This window comes from Ixodes scapularis, unplaced genomic scaffold (genome assembly GCF_016920785.2).
Source record: "Ixodes scapularis isolate PalLabHiFi unplaced genomic scaffold, ASM1692078v2 PGA_scaffold2__306_contigs__length_199485367, whole genome shotgun sequence".
NCBI classification, from domain to species: domain Eukaryota; kingdom Metazoa; phylum Arthropoda; class Arachnida; order Ixodida; family Ixodidae; genus Ixodes; species Ixodes scapularis.
Window position 1 is genome coordinate 129,057,432 of NW_024609857.1, and position 17,127 is coordinate 129,074,558.

The window sequence follows — 17,127 nt, forward strand, 5'->3', positions numbered from 1 at the left end:
TCGATCGCCCTTTTCTGAACCCAAATTGAGAATCTGTAACAACTGAAAATTTTTCACAAAACTGGTTTAATCGAAAATGTATCAGTTTTTCTAAACCCTTTGAAAATATCGGAAGTACAGAAACCGGTCTATAATTTGATAAATAATTTTTATCTCCAGATTTATAAAGTATCGACACTTTTGCTATATGCATTTTTTTGGGAAAAATACCCTGTGATAACGATAGATTAAACAAATGAGTTAAAATAGGTGCAATTTGCGCAATCACATATTTAACGGGCTTTATTTGGATACCATCAATATCGCAACTTTTACTATTGTTAAGGTTACAAAACACAGAGCTGACCTCATGAACATCCGTAGGATAAAAGAAGATACTTTAATTTATAAATCTCGATACATATAGCAATGCTTCATTCACTCTACTGCGATCATTACTGACTAAGTTAATAAGATAATCATTAAATTTGTTGGCTAGTTCAGCTCCTCCGAGTTCTTGTCCGTTTATTTTTAATTTTTTAGTTCTAGAAGAGGCTGACGTTTTTCCTAAAATCGAGTTGAGTTTCTTGCATATACTGGCACTGGTACTTAAGTTGCTAAACATGTTAAAGTAATAGGTAGATTTTGCTCGTCTAATTAAGTTCGTTACCTCATTACGACATTTCCTAAAAAGATGTAGTATTTCAGGATTTTTTGTACGAACAAATTGCTTAAAAAGTCTATTTCTCTTGTTTATTTTTTTTAGAATTTCGCCCGTCACCCAGGGTTTGCGAGAGCCTTTTGGGGGCCGATGTGTCTTATATTTAAAATTATTCTTGTAAATTGTAGTTAATATCATTATAAAGCAGTCATATGCGTCATCAATAGAGTCCGCAGAGAATACCGCATCCCAGTTCGCATGTTCAATTTCATACTTAAATCTTTCTAAAGCGGTAAATGACATGTCTTGAAATGTAAATGAAAGAGCATCAGTTATGCTTACCTTGGGCAAATTACGATGCACAAAAATGTATATAGTAGATGATCACTGATTGAACAGCCCACAACACCACTTTGTAACAGTGAGGCATCAACGTTTGTAAGAAAGAGATCTATTAGTGTGCTAGAGTTTGAAGTCACACGAGTAGCGAAATTGATAGTATTAGCAAATCCAAAGGAGAGTAAGGAGGAAAATGAGAAAGAGGCGATGCGTCAAGGGAGCATGGCTTGTGGAGGCTACGCGGCTGACGTCATGCACTCTCCTAACCTTCTCCTTGCCACCGGCCCTTGCCCGACCAGCCCGACTCGACGTGCAACCGTGCAGTTCCCGGAGTGGACGCTGCGGGAGAAATGGCGGCGTTGCGATCGCGATTAGCTTGGTTCTCGAGTACGGATCGGAATCACTTTTTTAAAGCAGGCTCTTCGGCAGTTTCCCAACTGAGGGGTTCTAGTAACGTTGTGCGAAACGGAGTTACAGCGAGTACGTCACACCCTGCGAAAATCCAGTGGCCTTGGCACCGACAGCTTTTGCGAACGGCTGGACGTACGCAGCCTCGGCGATTTCCCCTTTGGATTGAGAGGGATGACTGCCGCCATCTATCGTCGTGGACAACCTTCGAAATGGTGGGGAAGCCGTCTCTGCTGTCTTGGCGAATCCGGTGTCTCGGTGAGTCGGCGGTGGCTTTCCCCCTTGAAAGCAACGCTACTCGCGCGAGCGTTCTCTCGGAAGCGGGCTGTCCCCGCCGCTAGAGGAGCATTTGGTGCTGTAGACGCGCTGTCTAGGGCAAATGAGCGGAGTAAAATGTATTATTCTATTTTTATATACCAGGGGTTTCTGCGAGTACTTTCCAAAATTCCTAAAAGTATGGGCGAAAAAGAAATAAACTATTTGCAGGAACAAACCACGGTGGACGCCAGGAATTGAAAAGGCATACTTATTAGCAAACTATAATTACCTAAGGCTTACTGATTGACTTTTTAAGTAATGAAAATAAACACAAGGTTCAAATGAGGAACTTGCTGATCGTCAGCGAAAACCCCTAAATGAGATAATTTTAGGAACTCTTGAAGCACGTGGGAAGCACGGGGTGCGCCCTGAAGTTACCACTTGTGGAGCAGGCATAAGGTCGGCATAGCAAAAACGCGAACGATATATCATCCGCGTTTTCAGATCACCGGCCTTGCGCCTGCTTCAGGAGTGGCAACTTTAGTGCAGCCCCGCGCCTCTACGAAGTCGTTCGAAAGTTGACAAATTTATGGGTTTTTGATGACGCTCAGAACGTTTTTAAATAGAATCACATGTTTATTCTTTTAGGTAATAAAATTACTGATAGTTTTTTTAAAAGAAAATACTTTCCTAATTTCCTGAACGAGCCTAGTTTTAGGAATATCTTAAAAGTATTTGCGAAATACTTAAAAAAATCTCTGTGAATTGTAGTACGCCTCCGAACGCGCATACATAACTTAAGGAACCCACCCGGGACGAGGTAAAAAGGCCACGATGCTGTAGTGCGTGTGTTCAGCGGCCTTCGGGCTACCCGTTGTTCCCGATGTGTACAACAGTGCGACGGCCTCCTTCTTGACGTCGGCCACAGGGAGTTCCTGGAAGGTGTCTTCGTTCAGTTTCTTGAAGTCGGACACGGAAACAAAACCAGGGGCGGTTCCCACGGAGAAGTAACCCTGAAAGCGTTGTACACGAGCGATTAATTGCCACATCACGTCAGGCTCGCCGAGAGACGTCGCAAACAAAGTGCTCGATATCCTGACTTATCCAAGTACCACCATCGTTTGATCGTGCCGCGGGCGCTCCTATTGGATGTCGGTGACGCGATGCAATTTTGAGCTCGTGGCGCATCTAACATGCTTGCGCTCAAGCTCCTATTGGTCGACTGTGGCTGCCGGTGACGCGCCGCCGCTTGCAAGCACGCTCCTATCGGTTGACTGTGGCTGCCGGTGACGCGCCGCCGCTTGCAAGCACGCTCCTATTGGTCGGCTGTGGCTGCCGGTGACGCGCCGCCGTTTTCAAGCACGCTTCTCTTGGCCGGCTGTGGCTGCCGGTGACGCGCCGCCGTTTGCAAGCACGCTCCTATTGTTCTAGTGGAGATGCCGGCTCCGCGCCGCCGCATCAAACTAGACTGGCGGTGACGCTCCGCCATTTTTGGCTCAAGTGCGTCCCAACATGCACCAGCTGGGCGGTACTTGTTTATAAAGTTCATCCCGCGCTTTAGTGGAAAAGGCTCGTTGTAAGAGGCTCCAACACGCTCTGGCGGCGATGGTGACGCAGAGTATAGGCGGCGCTGCGTTAATCCACTATACTCGGCGACAACTTTTCTTGGCAATGCAGTGGAGAGGGGGAGAGCCCGCGCAAAGCTTTATCCAGCGTTCAAAATGGGAGAAAGAACGCGTGCCTGCACCCTCCACTGCATTGTTTCGGCCTTGACTTTTAGCTGCTATTGGCGCATCACGCGACGAAAATGTCAGGCTTTACGCGTTGGGGTCGCTCTTTGCGGAGGAGCAGTGGGGGATGGCGGGTGTATCACTGGGGGCGCGTGTTAACCCAGCCAACACCCCCGTTCACGCCGTTTCGCAACGATAGTCTGTGAATGGCTCATTAAAAATATATATATATTCACCCACCTGGCCTAACGTCCCTCGATTAACGCTTTGCTAAGCAGCAACAGCGATTAAAGTACCAACGCGCTCTCCCATTGTTCCGTGCCCGCGTTCCGTTTCCGGTTAGGAAGAATATGGCGGACTTGACTCGACCTCATCGAATAACGGTTTGGTATACCTTGGCGTTCGAAAACCTACCCGCGGCCTGCGTTGCTCAATCTGGACTGTCACGTGTAAATGACCCGCCGGAGTAACTCGCAAGATTTCAAACACAATCATGGTGGGCAAGTTAAGAAGAACATGGCGGACCGGCTCGGGTCATACAAGCCATCCCGGTCATGGAGAATAGAAGGGTAGGAGAGGGCATGACGTCGGCCGCGTAACCTCCACAAGCCATGCTCCCTTGACGCCTCGCCTCTCTCTCATTTTCCTCCTTACTCTCCTCACTTACCATGCCAACGTGACCACATCACGTGACCGTAGCTAGACTTCGTCTTGCTGTGGGGTACTAGAATACACCACAGTCTAGACTTCGACCTGATAAAACCTACCGGACGGAGCGCGCGCAAGCCTGCAAGGAGTCCTTCTACAATCAACCATCCATCTCACACGTGACATGTCACGCGCACCAATCGCCAGAGAGATCTGCGGTCACGCTGGGCACAAAATCGTTTAAACTTTTTATGACTAGGCTTCACCAATATTGCAACGTGCCCCCTCCTAGTACTTCTAACCTCCTTGATCCCGGTTATGTGGCGGACCAGTTTGTTTTTAATAGTTCTTGGTTGACAAACTTTTTGGAGTCAAGTGTGGAACGCTGGAACTCGTGGTCAGCACGAGCCGAATGCTAATGCAGTATTCGTATCTATGTCCGGCTTTCTTTAGGTGACGCAAAAATTTCAGCACCAAGCATTATTAGCGATGCGCGCAACCAAACGCGCGCTGTAGTCGGCTTCACACGCCAAACCAGCGACAATAGAGCATCAGCTCCCGCGGTGTTGAATTAAGAACGCGACGGCTCCGAACTTCTACTGTACTTCCGCATCGTCGAAAGTGTCGTCTAACCAGGGTCAGTACTCGTGGCGTCACGCCGAGGCAAATTCACGGTCATGGCGTCAAAGACGAAAGCCATAAGAGGACGAAACCAAAACATCTTGGCGCTAATCTTCCGTTTCACCTACTGAACTCCATGACAACTGCAGGATCGAGCTTCCCCCTTCGAGCCCATTGCACGACTGCGGCCACCGGTCGGCCATCATACGACATCCTCTGAAACGTTGTTATTTTTGTTTTGTGTACGAGTGTGCACTTTTTTTTTTAATGAGTATGTTTGCATTGTTTCTTGTCTTTAACTAAATATGTACGAACTTTTTTGTTTCAATATTGTCGTCGAAAAATATGTACTGCAAGGGCATCTGTACCGCAAGGGCGCTTCGAGGTATATTAAAGAAATAAATAATAGGCGGTGGTCACGTGACCTTTGCCTCTGTTGTCACGTAACCTACAGATGGTAACCACGGTGACTGTCCAGGCTTGATAGCGCTAGAGCGAATATCGTATGATGGCTGACAATGGCCGCATTTGCGGAGCGGGAAAGCGCTATCCAGTAGTTATCATAGACATCAGTTGTTTCACCGTAAAGCTGGGATCACGCAGCTCATACCTCATCCAAAAGACAGTCTGCAAACTCGAGTGACCGCAATATCTGTGGTTCAAATGTCGCGTGCCAAGTTCCTCATTGGAACTCTTTGACATGCGGCATTCCAAGCACGGATCCCGCGATGACTCGCGTTCGAATCTGTATGCAGACTCGTTTGTAGGCTGTATAAGCAGTGTGACCCCGGGCTTCACTTGGCTAAGAGCAAACGCTGTGGCCCCCTCGAGCCAATCAGAGAGACGGAGGCGAAGCTCGTGACAGCGCTTACTAATAAACTGAGTACAGAGGCGACAGTCACGTCACTTATGTCTTCCCCAGAGATTAGCCTCCCACTCAATATTCGTACAAAGCGGTTTTCCTCTCTCCGTGGCTTCGGCAGCAACTAGTAGGATAAAGGAGAGTCACGTGGCTCTCTCCGGCGCGCTAATTGGCTCACTGGAACCATAGCCTTCACCATTTTCCATGTGACGGTGAGACGGAGTATGCCTTTTAGGTCGCTGGAGTGGTGAGCACGCGCGCCTACCTTTACGTGCATCTTGTTACGGAAGTCGCTGAATCGTTTAGCTTCACTGGCTGTGGTGAGAATGTGGGTGGCGTTGCTGTCTCGAATCCTGTAAAGAATATCATCTGAAACGAATAAAGTAGGGAAATTAATGATAATATGCTGCGGCGGTCGTCTCCACTGCATGAGTCGCATTTCGAAATCGTCACCGCGGGGATTGCAAAGCTCGATGACGAAATCCTGGGGATCGCATTGCTTACAAGGCCAACAATACTTAATTCCACTAGTGTCAGATGCTTTTATGAAGTGAGAAACATTTCTACCCAATAACTGCGAGGATCAAAGGCATCGATGGCCGTTTGAATGGACGGCATAAATCGGGTTTTTATCGTATCGTGCTGATATTTACTACAGAGGTGCCTGAAGTTGGTGGAAGCTTTCGCTAAAATCCTGGAAAGATTGGCACACCTGAGGAACTCAAGAAGAATAACTATGTTTTCCCTATATAAGAAGTCTGTTCTGTTTTCACTGCTATTGTGAGCGTGTCGCTATATTTTGAATTTAATCAAGTTTCTCACTGCTCGGGCCAGGGAAAAACCATACGATCTTCTAATTTGACGCATCGCTCATTGACCAGTGCCGCGGAGGGCCTTCCTTCCGGCCAAGCTGCCACGCCAACCGATATGAAACAGAATTCAACGGGTATGTCGAGCTCCTCAAGCACCATATCCTACTACGAAAGTATCTCTGATGATCAAGATATGAATTCAGAGCCATATCAAATGGTACTGGGCCGAAAGAGACGCAAACTATCTACTAGCTCATACTGCAGCAGTAAGACAGTCAAAACCATGACCCAGGCTCATCCCCGCCTTACAGTGATAATCAAGCCCAAAGATCCAGTAAGCATGATTGCAGCAATTAACCCGATGAAGATTACAGAGAAACTTGAAATGACTGCTCCAGATGGGGTCATCTTGGTTAGGCCCAATCGAAGACTCAACGTGCTGGCGATTGACACAAAAAACACTGAAGCCACGAAAGCGCTTCTTGGACTCACCTCATTAGGTGGAATACCTGTCATCGCTTATGAACAACTTCCACGAGAATTGGCGGACGGAGTGATCTACCAGGTACCAGAAGACATTACCGAAGCCGGGCTACAATCGGTAGTCCGTGCAACTGCACCCGTCATCTCCATTTCTTGACTGGGTAAATCTGAGTCTGTCAAAGTCGTCATCAGCACGGACACACTGCCAGAATATGTCACCGTGGAATACACAAGGTTCAAGTTGCAGCCGTACATAGAGAAACCATGTCAGTGCTGGAAATGCAGTCGTTTTGGACATGTCCAAACCGCCTGCACAAACGACGTGCGCTGCACTCGCTGTGGAGGAGCACACGACCGTATGAAGTGTGAAGCGGCTGATCTGCTCTGCACAAATAGCGGTAAAGCACATGACTCGACATAGCATGTGTGCCCTGTGTACCAAAGGGAAAAGAAAATATATCAGTACAAGAGCGAAGCTAAAGTTGGGTACACAACAGCAAACGCGGCTCTACTGTCATCGAAAAAGAAAGTGTCCCAAGGTCGCTCTAAAACAGATGGTACAAAAACGAAACAAGACCTGGGAGCTCACCAACTTCTACAGGATGGGATTCAAGATCCACAACCCTCCTCGTCAACACAGCTGTCAAACGTTAGACAAATCCAAACACATGTGAAGCCAAGAGACGCCCAAGTATCCACCTTGGAGTTGAAGAATGAAAACGAATTTCCCAGACTCCCCGATTCAGCTTCGAAATCTGATGTAGACAGTAGAAGTCAAAGAAAACAGGCAACCCAGGCAGGACAAATCCAAGGCACCAGCCAAAGGTCAACCGTCTATTACTGGGGACAAGCTTCAAACAATCGTCAATGTAATCCGTAGTGTCCCTTGTACATGGAAGTCTCCCCTATCCCAAGCACTACTAACTGTGATCGATGCAAAACTTCCACTTATCAAGCTATGGTGTCGTTAGAGAAGCTTCGTGGTGAAGCCACCGTTCTTCAATGGGACGCGAGAGGTCTTCGAAACCGATTAGCGGACTTTCGTCAATTTGTGTTTAAATATCAATTTCTTGTTATTGCGATTTAAGAGTCGCGAGTGTCTCACAACACCAGGTTATCAGGATATGAACTGTATCATTCTCACGGAGGAAATAAACTCAGCAGAGTTTTACTCGGCGTTCGGAAGGATCTGACATTTGTTCAACACAACATCCCGCCACACCCTACAAATGAGTATATCGCAGCAACTATTAGAAAAGCAGAAGTTGCCTTCACAGTTATTGCTGGCTACATACCCCCTCAATCACCCTTCGACGTTCAAAGGCTCGATACTATTCTACAGCAAACCCCATCCCCTCATATTCTGACGGGCGATTTCAACAGTCACCACGCATCATGGGGAAGTAAAAACAATAACACTCGAGGACACGCATTTTTTGACCTCACTCTAAAACATGCTCTTGTAGTACTCAATGACGGAAATCCGACGTATTTTAGAGGGGCATCTATGAGTAGTCCTTTAGATGTTTCGTTCGCATCTTCAACCCTCTCTGGGGAAACAACGTGGTTTGCTGATATTGAAACACACGGTAGCGATCATGTTCCTACATACACTACGATTCAAGGAATGCACTGCACGAAGCGACGTATCACAATGTGCTATACTGACTGGGATCTCTTTAAAACTAAAATGGAATCCGCATGTATCGCGGTAACCGAGCCAAAAGGTCTTGCAGAGGCTATAACCTCTTCAACTTCTCAGGCGACAAAAAATGTCAACATGACAAAACCTCATAGCGCAGTCGATGGTGAATATGAGCGTCTTCGGGCCATTCGTCGACGAGCAGAACGCCGGGCAAGGAAGACTAAGAATGTTGAGGATGTTCGGGCTTCTAGGCGAGCGCAAAAGCGTGTTCAACGCCACTTGGACAAGCTTTCCAAAAGACGCTGGAGGTCACTTAGTTCCAACCTTGACCCGAGAAAACCACACGATCGAACATGGAAAATAATACGAAGCCTACGTGCAAGGCCACAGCAAATTTACCCGTTCGGCGCCATCAGTCTGAGTCGCCAAGTAACAGAAACAGTCGTAGCTGAAGAGTTCTGTATCAAGATCACTTCCAGCTCTTCAAGACCCCATGACTAAGTCAGTGCGCAGGAGGGACATGTATCCGCAAGTGTATGAAAGGCTATTGATGCATGTTTTACCTTAAAGGAACTTGATATGGCGCTCGAGATGTCTAACGTTAGGTCATCCCCAGGCACGGATGGTGTACGCCACATGGGGGAGGGGGCGAGGACCGCACTGCTACACATTTTTAACTCCTCGTGGGAAACGGGTTCTGTACCGAAGGAATGGAAAATTGCTCGGGTTCTACCAATCTTAAAACCTGGAAAATCTCCTTTAGACATTAACTCTTACCGTCCGATAGCATTAACAAGTTGCATAGGCAAAGTAATGGAGCGAATGCTGCTTACCCGTATGGAATGGGATCTAGAAAATAGATATATATATATCCTTCGTCCATGAATGGATTTCGACGCGGAAGAAGCAGCATTGACAACGTTATTGACTTAGTAACTAGTAATGAACAAATGAAGGTAGTAAATAAAAAAAAACAGCAGCTGTATTTGTGGACATAAAGTTGGCTTTTGATTGCGTAGAACACAACGCTATTTTTCGAGATATGAAGGCCATTGGATTTGGAGGACGTGTATACAAATGGATAGCCAATTACCTAAAAGAAAGAGAAGTCTACATATCGACACAGGACGGCAACACCGGTCTTCATCATATTACTAGGGGAGTACCACAAGGAGGCGTCCTCAGCCCGATGCTTTTTAGCATTTCTCTCATAGGTCTCCTGCAAATTCTTCCAAAAACCGTTCACGTGTCTATATACGCGGATGATATCTGCTTCTGGACTTGCAGTAGATCTCTGTATATCAACAAAGCAAGACTACAAAAAGCCATTAACATTACCGCACGGTACCTACACCTCCGAGGTCTCCCTTAGCGAAAACTAATACGTTTGAAATATACCACATTCTAATTTGAGTGTATTTGAAATACAGTTCATAATTGTAAGTACACGAAAAATATACCGAAAATATAAACTTCTTTTTTTTTTTGCTTGGTACTAAAATATACTTCTAAAAGTCATATTAAAATACCTTTACTTAAACTACATTTGAAGTTCCCTTCATGCGTTTTGAAATATGTAAATACTAAATTAATAGGCACAAAATACCTTTCACATATATTTCTTGAAATATTTATTTAATTCATGCATTCTACCAAGCATCGTCAGCGACACTGTCATCTGCGCCGCCTACAAACGCCCATATAAGCAGCTTCGAACTTCTTCAGCCCTTGAGTGAGCACGGGATCAGCCGAACCATGCGGACCACTCATTTTGTCATCTTGCTCGTACAGGTTGGTCCACCTCCCTCGTTATACGCTAAAAAAAACAAGCGATATATGGTTATTGCTATTTCCGTGCTCACAAGTGTTTAAAAAAACTGTTTGTGACTCAGTTGATGTGGTGTACCTTCTACTAAAAATTTCCGGAGACGTGGAATCTAATCCCGGACCGATGAATGAGGCCCAACTTAAACTGTTTAACGAAATGCACTCAATGCTGACAGCCGTCAACGAGCGCTCCCTTAGGATGGATCAGGCTCAATCGGGTATAATTGCTACACTTAACGAAGTTAAACAAAGACAAGAATCTATCAAGGGGGCCATAACGGAAATAAAAACGAGACTGAACGAGGTTGAAAATAAAACTGCTGCAGTCCCTAATCTTCAGCTTGAAGTAACCACAGCGCGAAGCTTGGCGGAAGAAGTGAAGAAAGAGAACCTAGTACTAAGAACACGCCTAGATGATGCTGAAGATCGTTCACGCCGTGATAATTTGGTTTTTTTCGGGATGGCCGACACAATATCTGAAAAATGGGCACAGACAGAACAAACAATTCTGAACATATTTAGACAGTCCCTTAATCTACAAGTATCGGACGAAGCTATTGTTCGGGCCCATAGAATCGGCACGTTCTGTCAGAACAAATGCCACCCAGTCATCGTCAAATTCGCGTCCTACAAATTGAAAGACAACGTTCTTCTCTCAAGGGCCCCCCTGAAAGCAAAACGCACAACAGTAAGCGAAGACTACTCAATTGGGACACGTATCGCACGAAAAAAACTAATCGATTTCGCGAAAGAAAAAGGCGGCACTTTTAAGCTTCGACATAACAGAATTCACATTAACAATAAATGCTATGCTTTTGACCTAACCACCGAAAATGTGTACGAGGTTGGTCCCTCTACTACGCCAGTTGTTACTGTCACATAGAATTCCCTGCCCGGTAATGACTCATCTCAGCCATCAACATCGCAATAACAGGCCGCGAGGGGTAGAGTGTCTCTTTCATCTGTCTCTGATGTATCAGTACTTTTTACAAATATTAGAAGCCTCATTAAAAAACGAGACGACTTGTGTTCTATTGTTGATTCAACAGCTGCTGATCTTGTTGTTTTAACGGAAACTTGGCTCACTGGGAGGGTGCGTGATTGCGAACTTTTTTATGGACCTAAAAGGTACAATATTTACAGGAACGATCGGCAAGATAGGTGCGGTGGGGGCGTTTTAGTTGCCATTGCAAGTCATATTGATTCTTTTTGTTTAAACATAGCTAGCGATTTAGAAATAGTTTGGGTATGTCTTGGCACTAATCACATGAAGTGGATCATGGGAGTTTGCTATAGGCCGCCCTCGTGCTCATCATCTTTCATTAAAGCTTTGCAGGACTCCATAAATCTGGTCGTCATTCGCTTTCCCAGTTCGCCAATTTTTCTGTTGGGAGATTTTAATTATCCTGATATTGTGTGGACAGGTAATAACCCACCAACAGGCACACCCTCATCTGCCTCATCTGAATGCAATGATTTTGTTGGCCTCTGTTTAGATTTTTGTTTCACGCAATTAGTTACTCAACCAACCAGAGTGACCCCATTGACGGCGAACGTATTGGACCTTGTTCTCGCTACTCATCCTGAACTCGTTTCACCCATCTCCTATCTTCCAGGGCTTAGTGATCATTCCATATTGCATTTTAATGTAAAAGCAGCAGTACCAAAACCATCAACTAATGTAAAGCAAATTCGAGATTACGCCAAAGCTAACTTTGATAAAATTAATCTTGACCTTGCAACTTTCCTCGATGAATATTTATCAGTCTTTTCAAGTCGCTCAGTAGAAGAAAACTGGAACTTTTTCAAAACCGAAGTTAATAAACTAACAAATCAGTACATTCCCTTAAGGAGAGTTATCGAAAACTCTCAGTCACCCTGGTTCACCAGAGCCTTAAAACGCTTATCAAACAAAAAAAAGCGTCTATTTCGCGCCGCAAAATCATCCACGTGCGAGCACCGTTGGTTGCGTTATCGTACTGCTGCTGAAGTGTACAAAAAAGCAATTGAAAACGCCAAACTAGAATTCATGACTCATAGCCTACCCGCAATGTTGATCTACAATCCTAGACAATTCTGGAATACAATAAACAAAAAGACGCAGTCATCTATCACACTAAAAACCGCAAATGGTGATTGTATAGCCAGCGATGAGTGTTTAAATTTATTAAATAGTACTTTTGCAGATTCATTCTCTTCTGATAACATGCACGATTTCCCTTCGCTAGAGAGTGCCGATTACTTGCCCATGGATCCTCTTTTTCTTGATTACGTTGGTGTCGGTCATATCATAGATAAACTCAAACTGTCATCTTCAGCAGGAGTGGACGGTATTAATTCCAAGTTTTTACAAAACACTAAACAATACTCCTCAATTATTTTAACAAAATTATTTGAACAGTCTATACAAGACGCTGTTCTCCCATCAGACTGGATGGTAGGGAAGGTGGTACCCATTCACAAGGCTGGAGATAAATATTCCCCTCTTAATTATCGTCCGATCTCAATAACCAGCATTCCTTGCAAACTTCTTGAACATATAATTTTTTCTCACCTTGTCAACTTCTTAGAATCTAACAACTTCTTCAACAATGCCCAACACGGTTTTCGAAAATCATTTTCATGTGAAACCCAACTACTATCTTTCACGAATGACCTACATCACATTCTGGACCGAGGATCCCAGGCGGACTGCATTTTCCTGGACTTCGCCAAAGCATTTGACAAAGTTTCTCACAATCTTCTGCTTCTAAAACTTTCCAAACTTAACATAGACAATAACGTTCTCGCATGGATACAGTATTTTTTAACTCAAAGGTCTCAATTTGTCACTGTGAATAACAATAACTCCTCTTTTGTCAAAGTTGCGTCAGGGGTTCCGCAAGGGACAGTCTTAGGGCCGTTGCTATTCTTAATTTATATTAACGACCTACCCACTAGTGTCTCTTCGTCCGTGTCTCTGTTCGCTGACGACTGTGTACTCTACCGTGAGATTCTCAATCATAATGACACCTGCATACTCCAATCAGACATTAATGCTATTTACCGTTGGTCTGACTCGTGGTCTATGAAGCTTAACACTAACAAATGCAAGGTCATGCGTGTGTCTCGCCAGTCTCAGGACTCTCCTAACTATTTCCTTAATAATGCTCATCTAGAACCGGTATCTTCGTACAAATATTTAGGCGTACATATAGCTTCTAACCTTTCATGGAAAACACATATTCAGCATATTTCAGCTAACGCTAACCGCATGTTAGGTTATATCAAACGAAATTTTTCATTAGCACCTGTCTCACTGAAATTAACTCTTTACAAAGTTTTAATTCGTCCCAAGTTAGAATATGCAGCTTCTGTCTGGGATCCCGGACTAGTCACTCTCGTATCTACATTGGAAGCCGTTCAGAACAGATCCGCTCGTTTCATCCTCACAAACTATCACCGCACCGCTAGCGTCACCTCTATGAAAACAACTCTCTCATTACCACCTTTATCTCTACGTCGTAAAATTTCTCGTCTTTCCCTATTCCATAAGATATATCATCATAATTCTTTCCTGCGCGACAAAATAATTGCTCGGCCTGTCTATGTTTCCTCCCGTCTTGATCATCAACATAAGGTGGGCATTCCTAACTCTGTCACGACCACGTTTTATTCATCTTTCGTTCCCCGTACATCCCAGGAGTGGAACCACCTTCCCCGGTCGATCGCCATTATCACGGACTCTGAGCTCTTTAAAAGTACAATAACTAATTACTTTATTACTGAGTGTGTCTAAATATGTATTATGTTATTTGCATTAACCTTCTTGTTGCTCTCCCCCTCTGTAATGCCATCGGGCCCTGAGGGTATAATAAATGAAATGAAATGAAAATATACTCCAACTCTAAGAAAATGAAGCAATCAAAAGTACGTGCAGAATACTTTTAAAATACCTAAAAATCGTAAATACTGTTGTGTTATACTCTAAGTACCTTTTGACTGCAATGCTTTGGTAGTTTGACTTAAACTACCAAAATATTGAAAAGCTCCCCTTCTAGAAGTTCACTTCAAGCAGATATGGAGTACACTGAAGCGCCTAAATACAACATTTGATTAGTTAATCAACTGAATTGCGCAGCACCGCACTGATAAATCAGCCCAGTTTATGTTATTGTTTCCTTTTTTCTATCAAGAACACACCTGATCAGTTGATTGCACACCAATCACAAACGGGGTTGAAGAACTACAACCACAACATTTGCTGATGCTAGAAAGCTTCAGCAGGTGCTGTGAACAGATACGTTTGGCGTGGTTTTGTTAGCACAATGTTAGTTCACTGAACGTGTATACTCACCATTGTACGTGATGCGAATAGTGACTTTAATATAGTGACATTAACTACCATATTAAATAGTCTACTACTAAAAAGCAAAAGCAAAACAACTACTGTAAAATATTTATTTTTCGCAGGCTCAATATTTCGCGATTTAGGTCAAAGTTGGAGTTCTGGAATAATTCGCAAATTCTAATTTTCGCGACGCGCTGGGATCGCAACATAGATTTTAATGTTTTTACATTTTGCCGGAATTGTTCACGGGACCTATTTTTGGGAACTGTAGGCGATTCGCGAACTTTGCGAGAATTAGGTCCTCACGAAAATAAAGTCGTTTACAGTATTTTAAAGTGAAGAAACTGCCTTGATTCGCTTCGTCCTGAGTGGTGCTACGCAGAGAAGCAATAATATGTATCTTATGAGCCGTTTGTGTGGATATTGTTTTAGGGACTGCGCCGAATTGTTATTAGTTTTACCAATGCCTTTTAGTAAGAGATATCGGCCAGGAACTTCAAAACACTGTTTCTTCTTTGACAGACTCCCGAGGAGAAGATCGAATACTTGGAACCTTAATAAGCGCAGAGGTGGTCACCGAAAAAATGATTACCTTCAATATGTAGGCTATATAAGGCTCTAGAGCAGTCAACGGGGCTGTGAATGAGCTGTTCAGTGCGTCATGGTGTTTGTGTTCGTTTCTAATGTAGCTTTGTAAGATGTATTTAGTAGTGCCTTCAAATACCACAGGGATACCATTTGCTGACTAAATCGAAAATAAAAAAAAAAATTGTGTAACCGGTTTTTAATGCACAAATGGCACCTTCAGTGTGAAGGAATAATATTTTTGGTATATCTAAAATATTTTTTGATTTAAAAATATTTTTTGATTCATATTTATAATGTATTTTGAATACCTTACGGGCGTATTTCGAATGCGGCCAAAATAATACAGAATAAATACAAAATGAATATTCGTACTAAATACATTTCAACTTCGTTTGAAGTACGGCCTCTTTTTGCTACTGCACTTATCGCCGGAAAAGTCAGCGGCAATGGCATTCACAAAAAAAAAAAACACACGGGCAAATTTCCAATTGAAATAGACGGAAGGGCAATTCCATATGTCACGCAACATACTTTCCTGGGTGTCACTCTCGATAGGCAGCTGACCTGGAGCCCCTATGTAAAACGCCTTAAAAAAAAGCTCTCCTCTTTCATCAATATAATCAGGATGATTAGTAGAACCAAATGGGGATGCTCTGTCTTCGCACTCCTTGCCCTTTATAATGCCTTATTTCTCGGACTTCTGCGCTACAGCCTGCCTGCTATGCATAACATCTCACGTACTCTTCTAAAAGAACTCGAGAGTATTCAAGCACAAGCTCTTCGCACATGTTTAGGGCTTCCTAAAGGCTCTTCTAATTTGGGATCTCTTGCGGAAGCACAAACGATTTCACCAGCCGTTTTAAGAACGCAAGAAACGTTAAGAGCCCATCTTCGTCACAAATCTCGTACATATAAGCATCACCTCACAAATATGGTAACAGAGAGACCATCATCTGGCTTTGCACAAGTTATCACACTCTTGGAGGACTACATCCCAACTTCGTTTGAAGCTGCGGTAATTCCAAGCTATCCACCATGGGGGTACCCTCACTTAGAAATAAGAACGAGTATTCCGGGAATCGCTTCGAAGAAAACAATGCCCACCCCCGTGATTACGCAGACAGTGCTGGAATACATAAACCGAACTTATGCCTCATTTAGACATGTCTTCACCGACGGATCTACAATGTCAGCATCATCGACCCTGGGAGCCTATTTTCCGTCTCTGGATGCATGCATATAAGCAAGGTTGAGCCACGTTACGTCGTCAACAGCGTCGGAACTCGCAGCAATTCGAGCAGCTGTTGCTCGCGTGGGAGCCGAGAGTCCTAGTTTTTGGGCTATCTTTGTGGACTCTAAAACTGCTCTACACACCCTCTCTACGATGAAGAAATGTAGTCCGAACTTGCAACTCGCACAGGATATTCTGGAAGCAACTCGCCAAGGTTCATGCAAAGGGCACCAGCTTATTATACAGTGGATTCCTGGTCACTCTGGTATAACCGGAAATGTTATCGCTGACAGAGCAGCTCGAAACGCTCATGAGAGCGCTATTACTGTGTCAATCCCGTTTTCTAAATCAAATGCAAATAACTTAATTAGAGATATTGGCCAAGAAATAGCATCTTTCCTTTGGAGAAATCCTCAATATCATTATTCCTATCTTTACAATATCGATCCCAAACTTAGATTTCGGGCACCTCGGGGACTACCAAGGGCAGCCGAGACGGTCCTACATCGCTTGAGGCTGAATGTGACATACACCAACCTTTATAAAATCGGTAGAGCTGAGTCTTCTGATTGTGCTTCGTGCGGAGTCACCCATAACATCGAACATGTATTGTGTTAATGCAAGGACTACAGCCGTGAAAGGGAGCTTATGAAGACAGACCTGAGGCTACAGAATGAACAAGACGTAAGCATTCGTACTCTGCTT

General features: G+C 44.2%; 1 protein-coding gene across 1 annotated transcript in view; it reads right to left on the reverse strand.

Moving 5' to 3' along the window:
• The window catches only part of LOC115329101 (4-coumarate--CoA ligase 1), a 60,124-nt gene that overhangs the window by 21,004 nt on the left and 21,993 nt on the right, over positions 1 to 17,127 (reverse strand). The window contains exons 3-4 of the mRNA XM_042292027.1: positions 5,772 to 5,875; positions 2,456 to 2,658 (exon numbers count right to left, since the gene is read on the reverse strand). Of these exons, the coding sequence (XP_042147961.1) occupies positions 2,456 to 2,658; positions 5,772 to 5,875 (307 nt within the window). The remainder of the gene's footprint in view (positions 1 to 2,455; positions 2,659 to 5,771; positions 5,876 to 17,127) is intronic.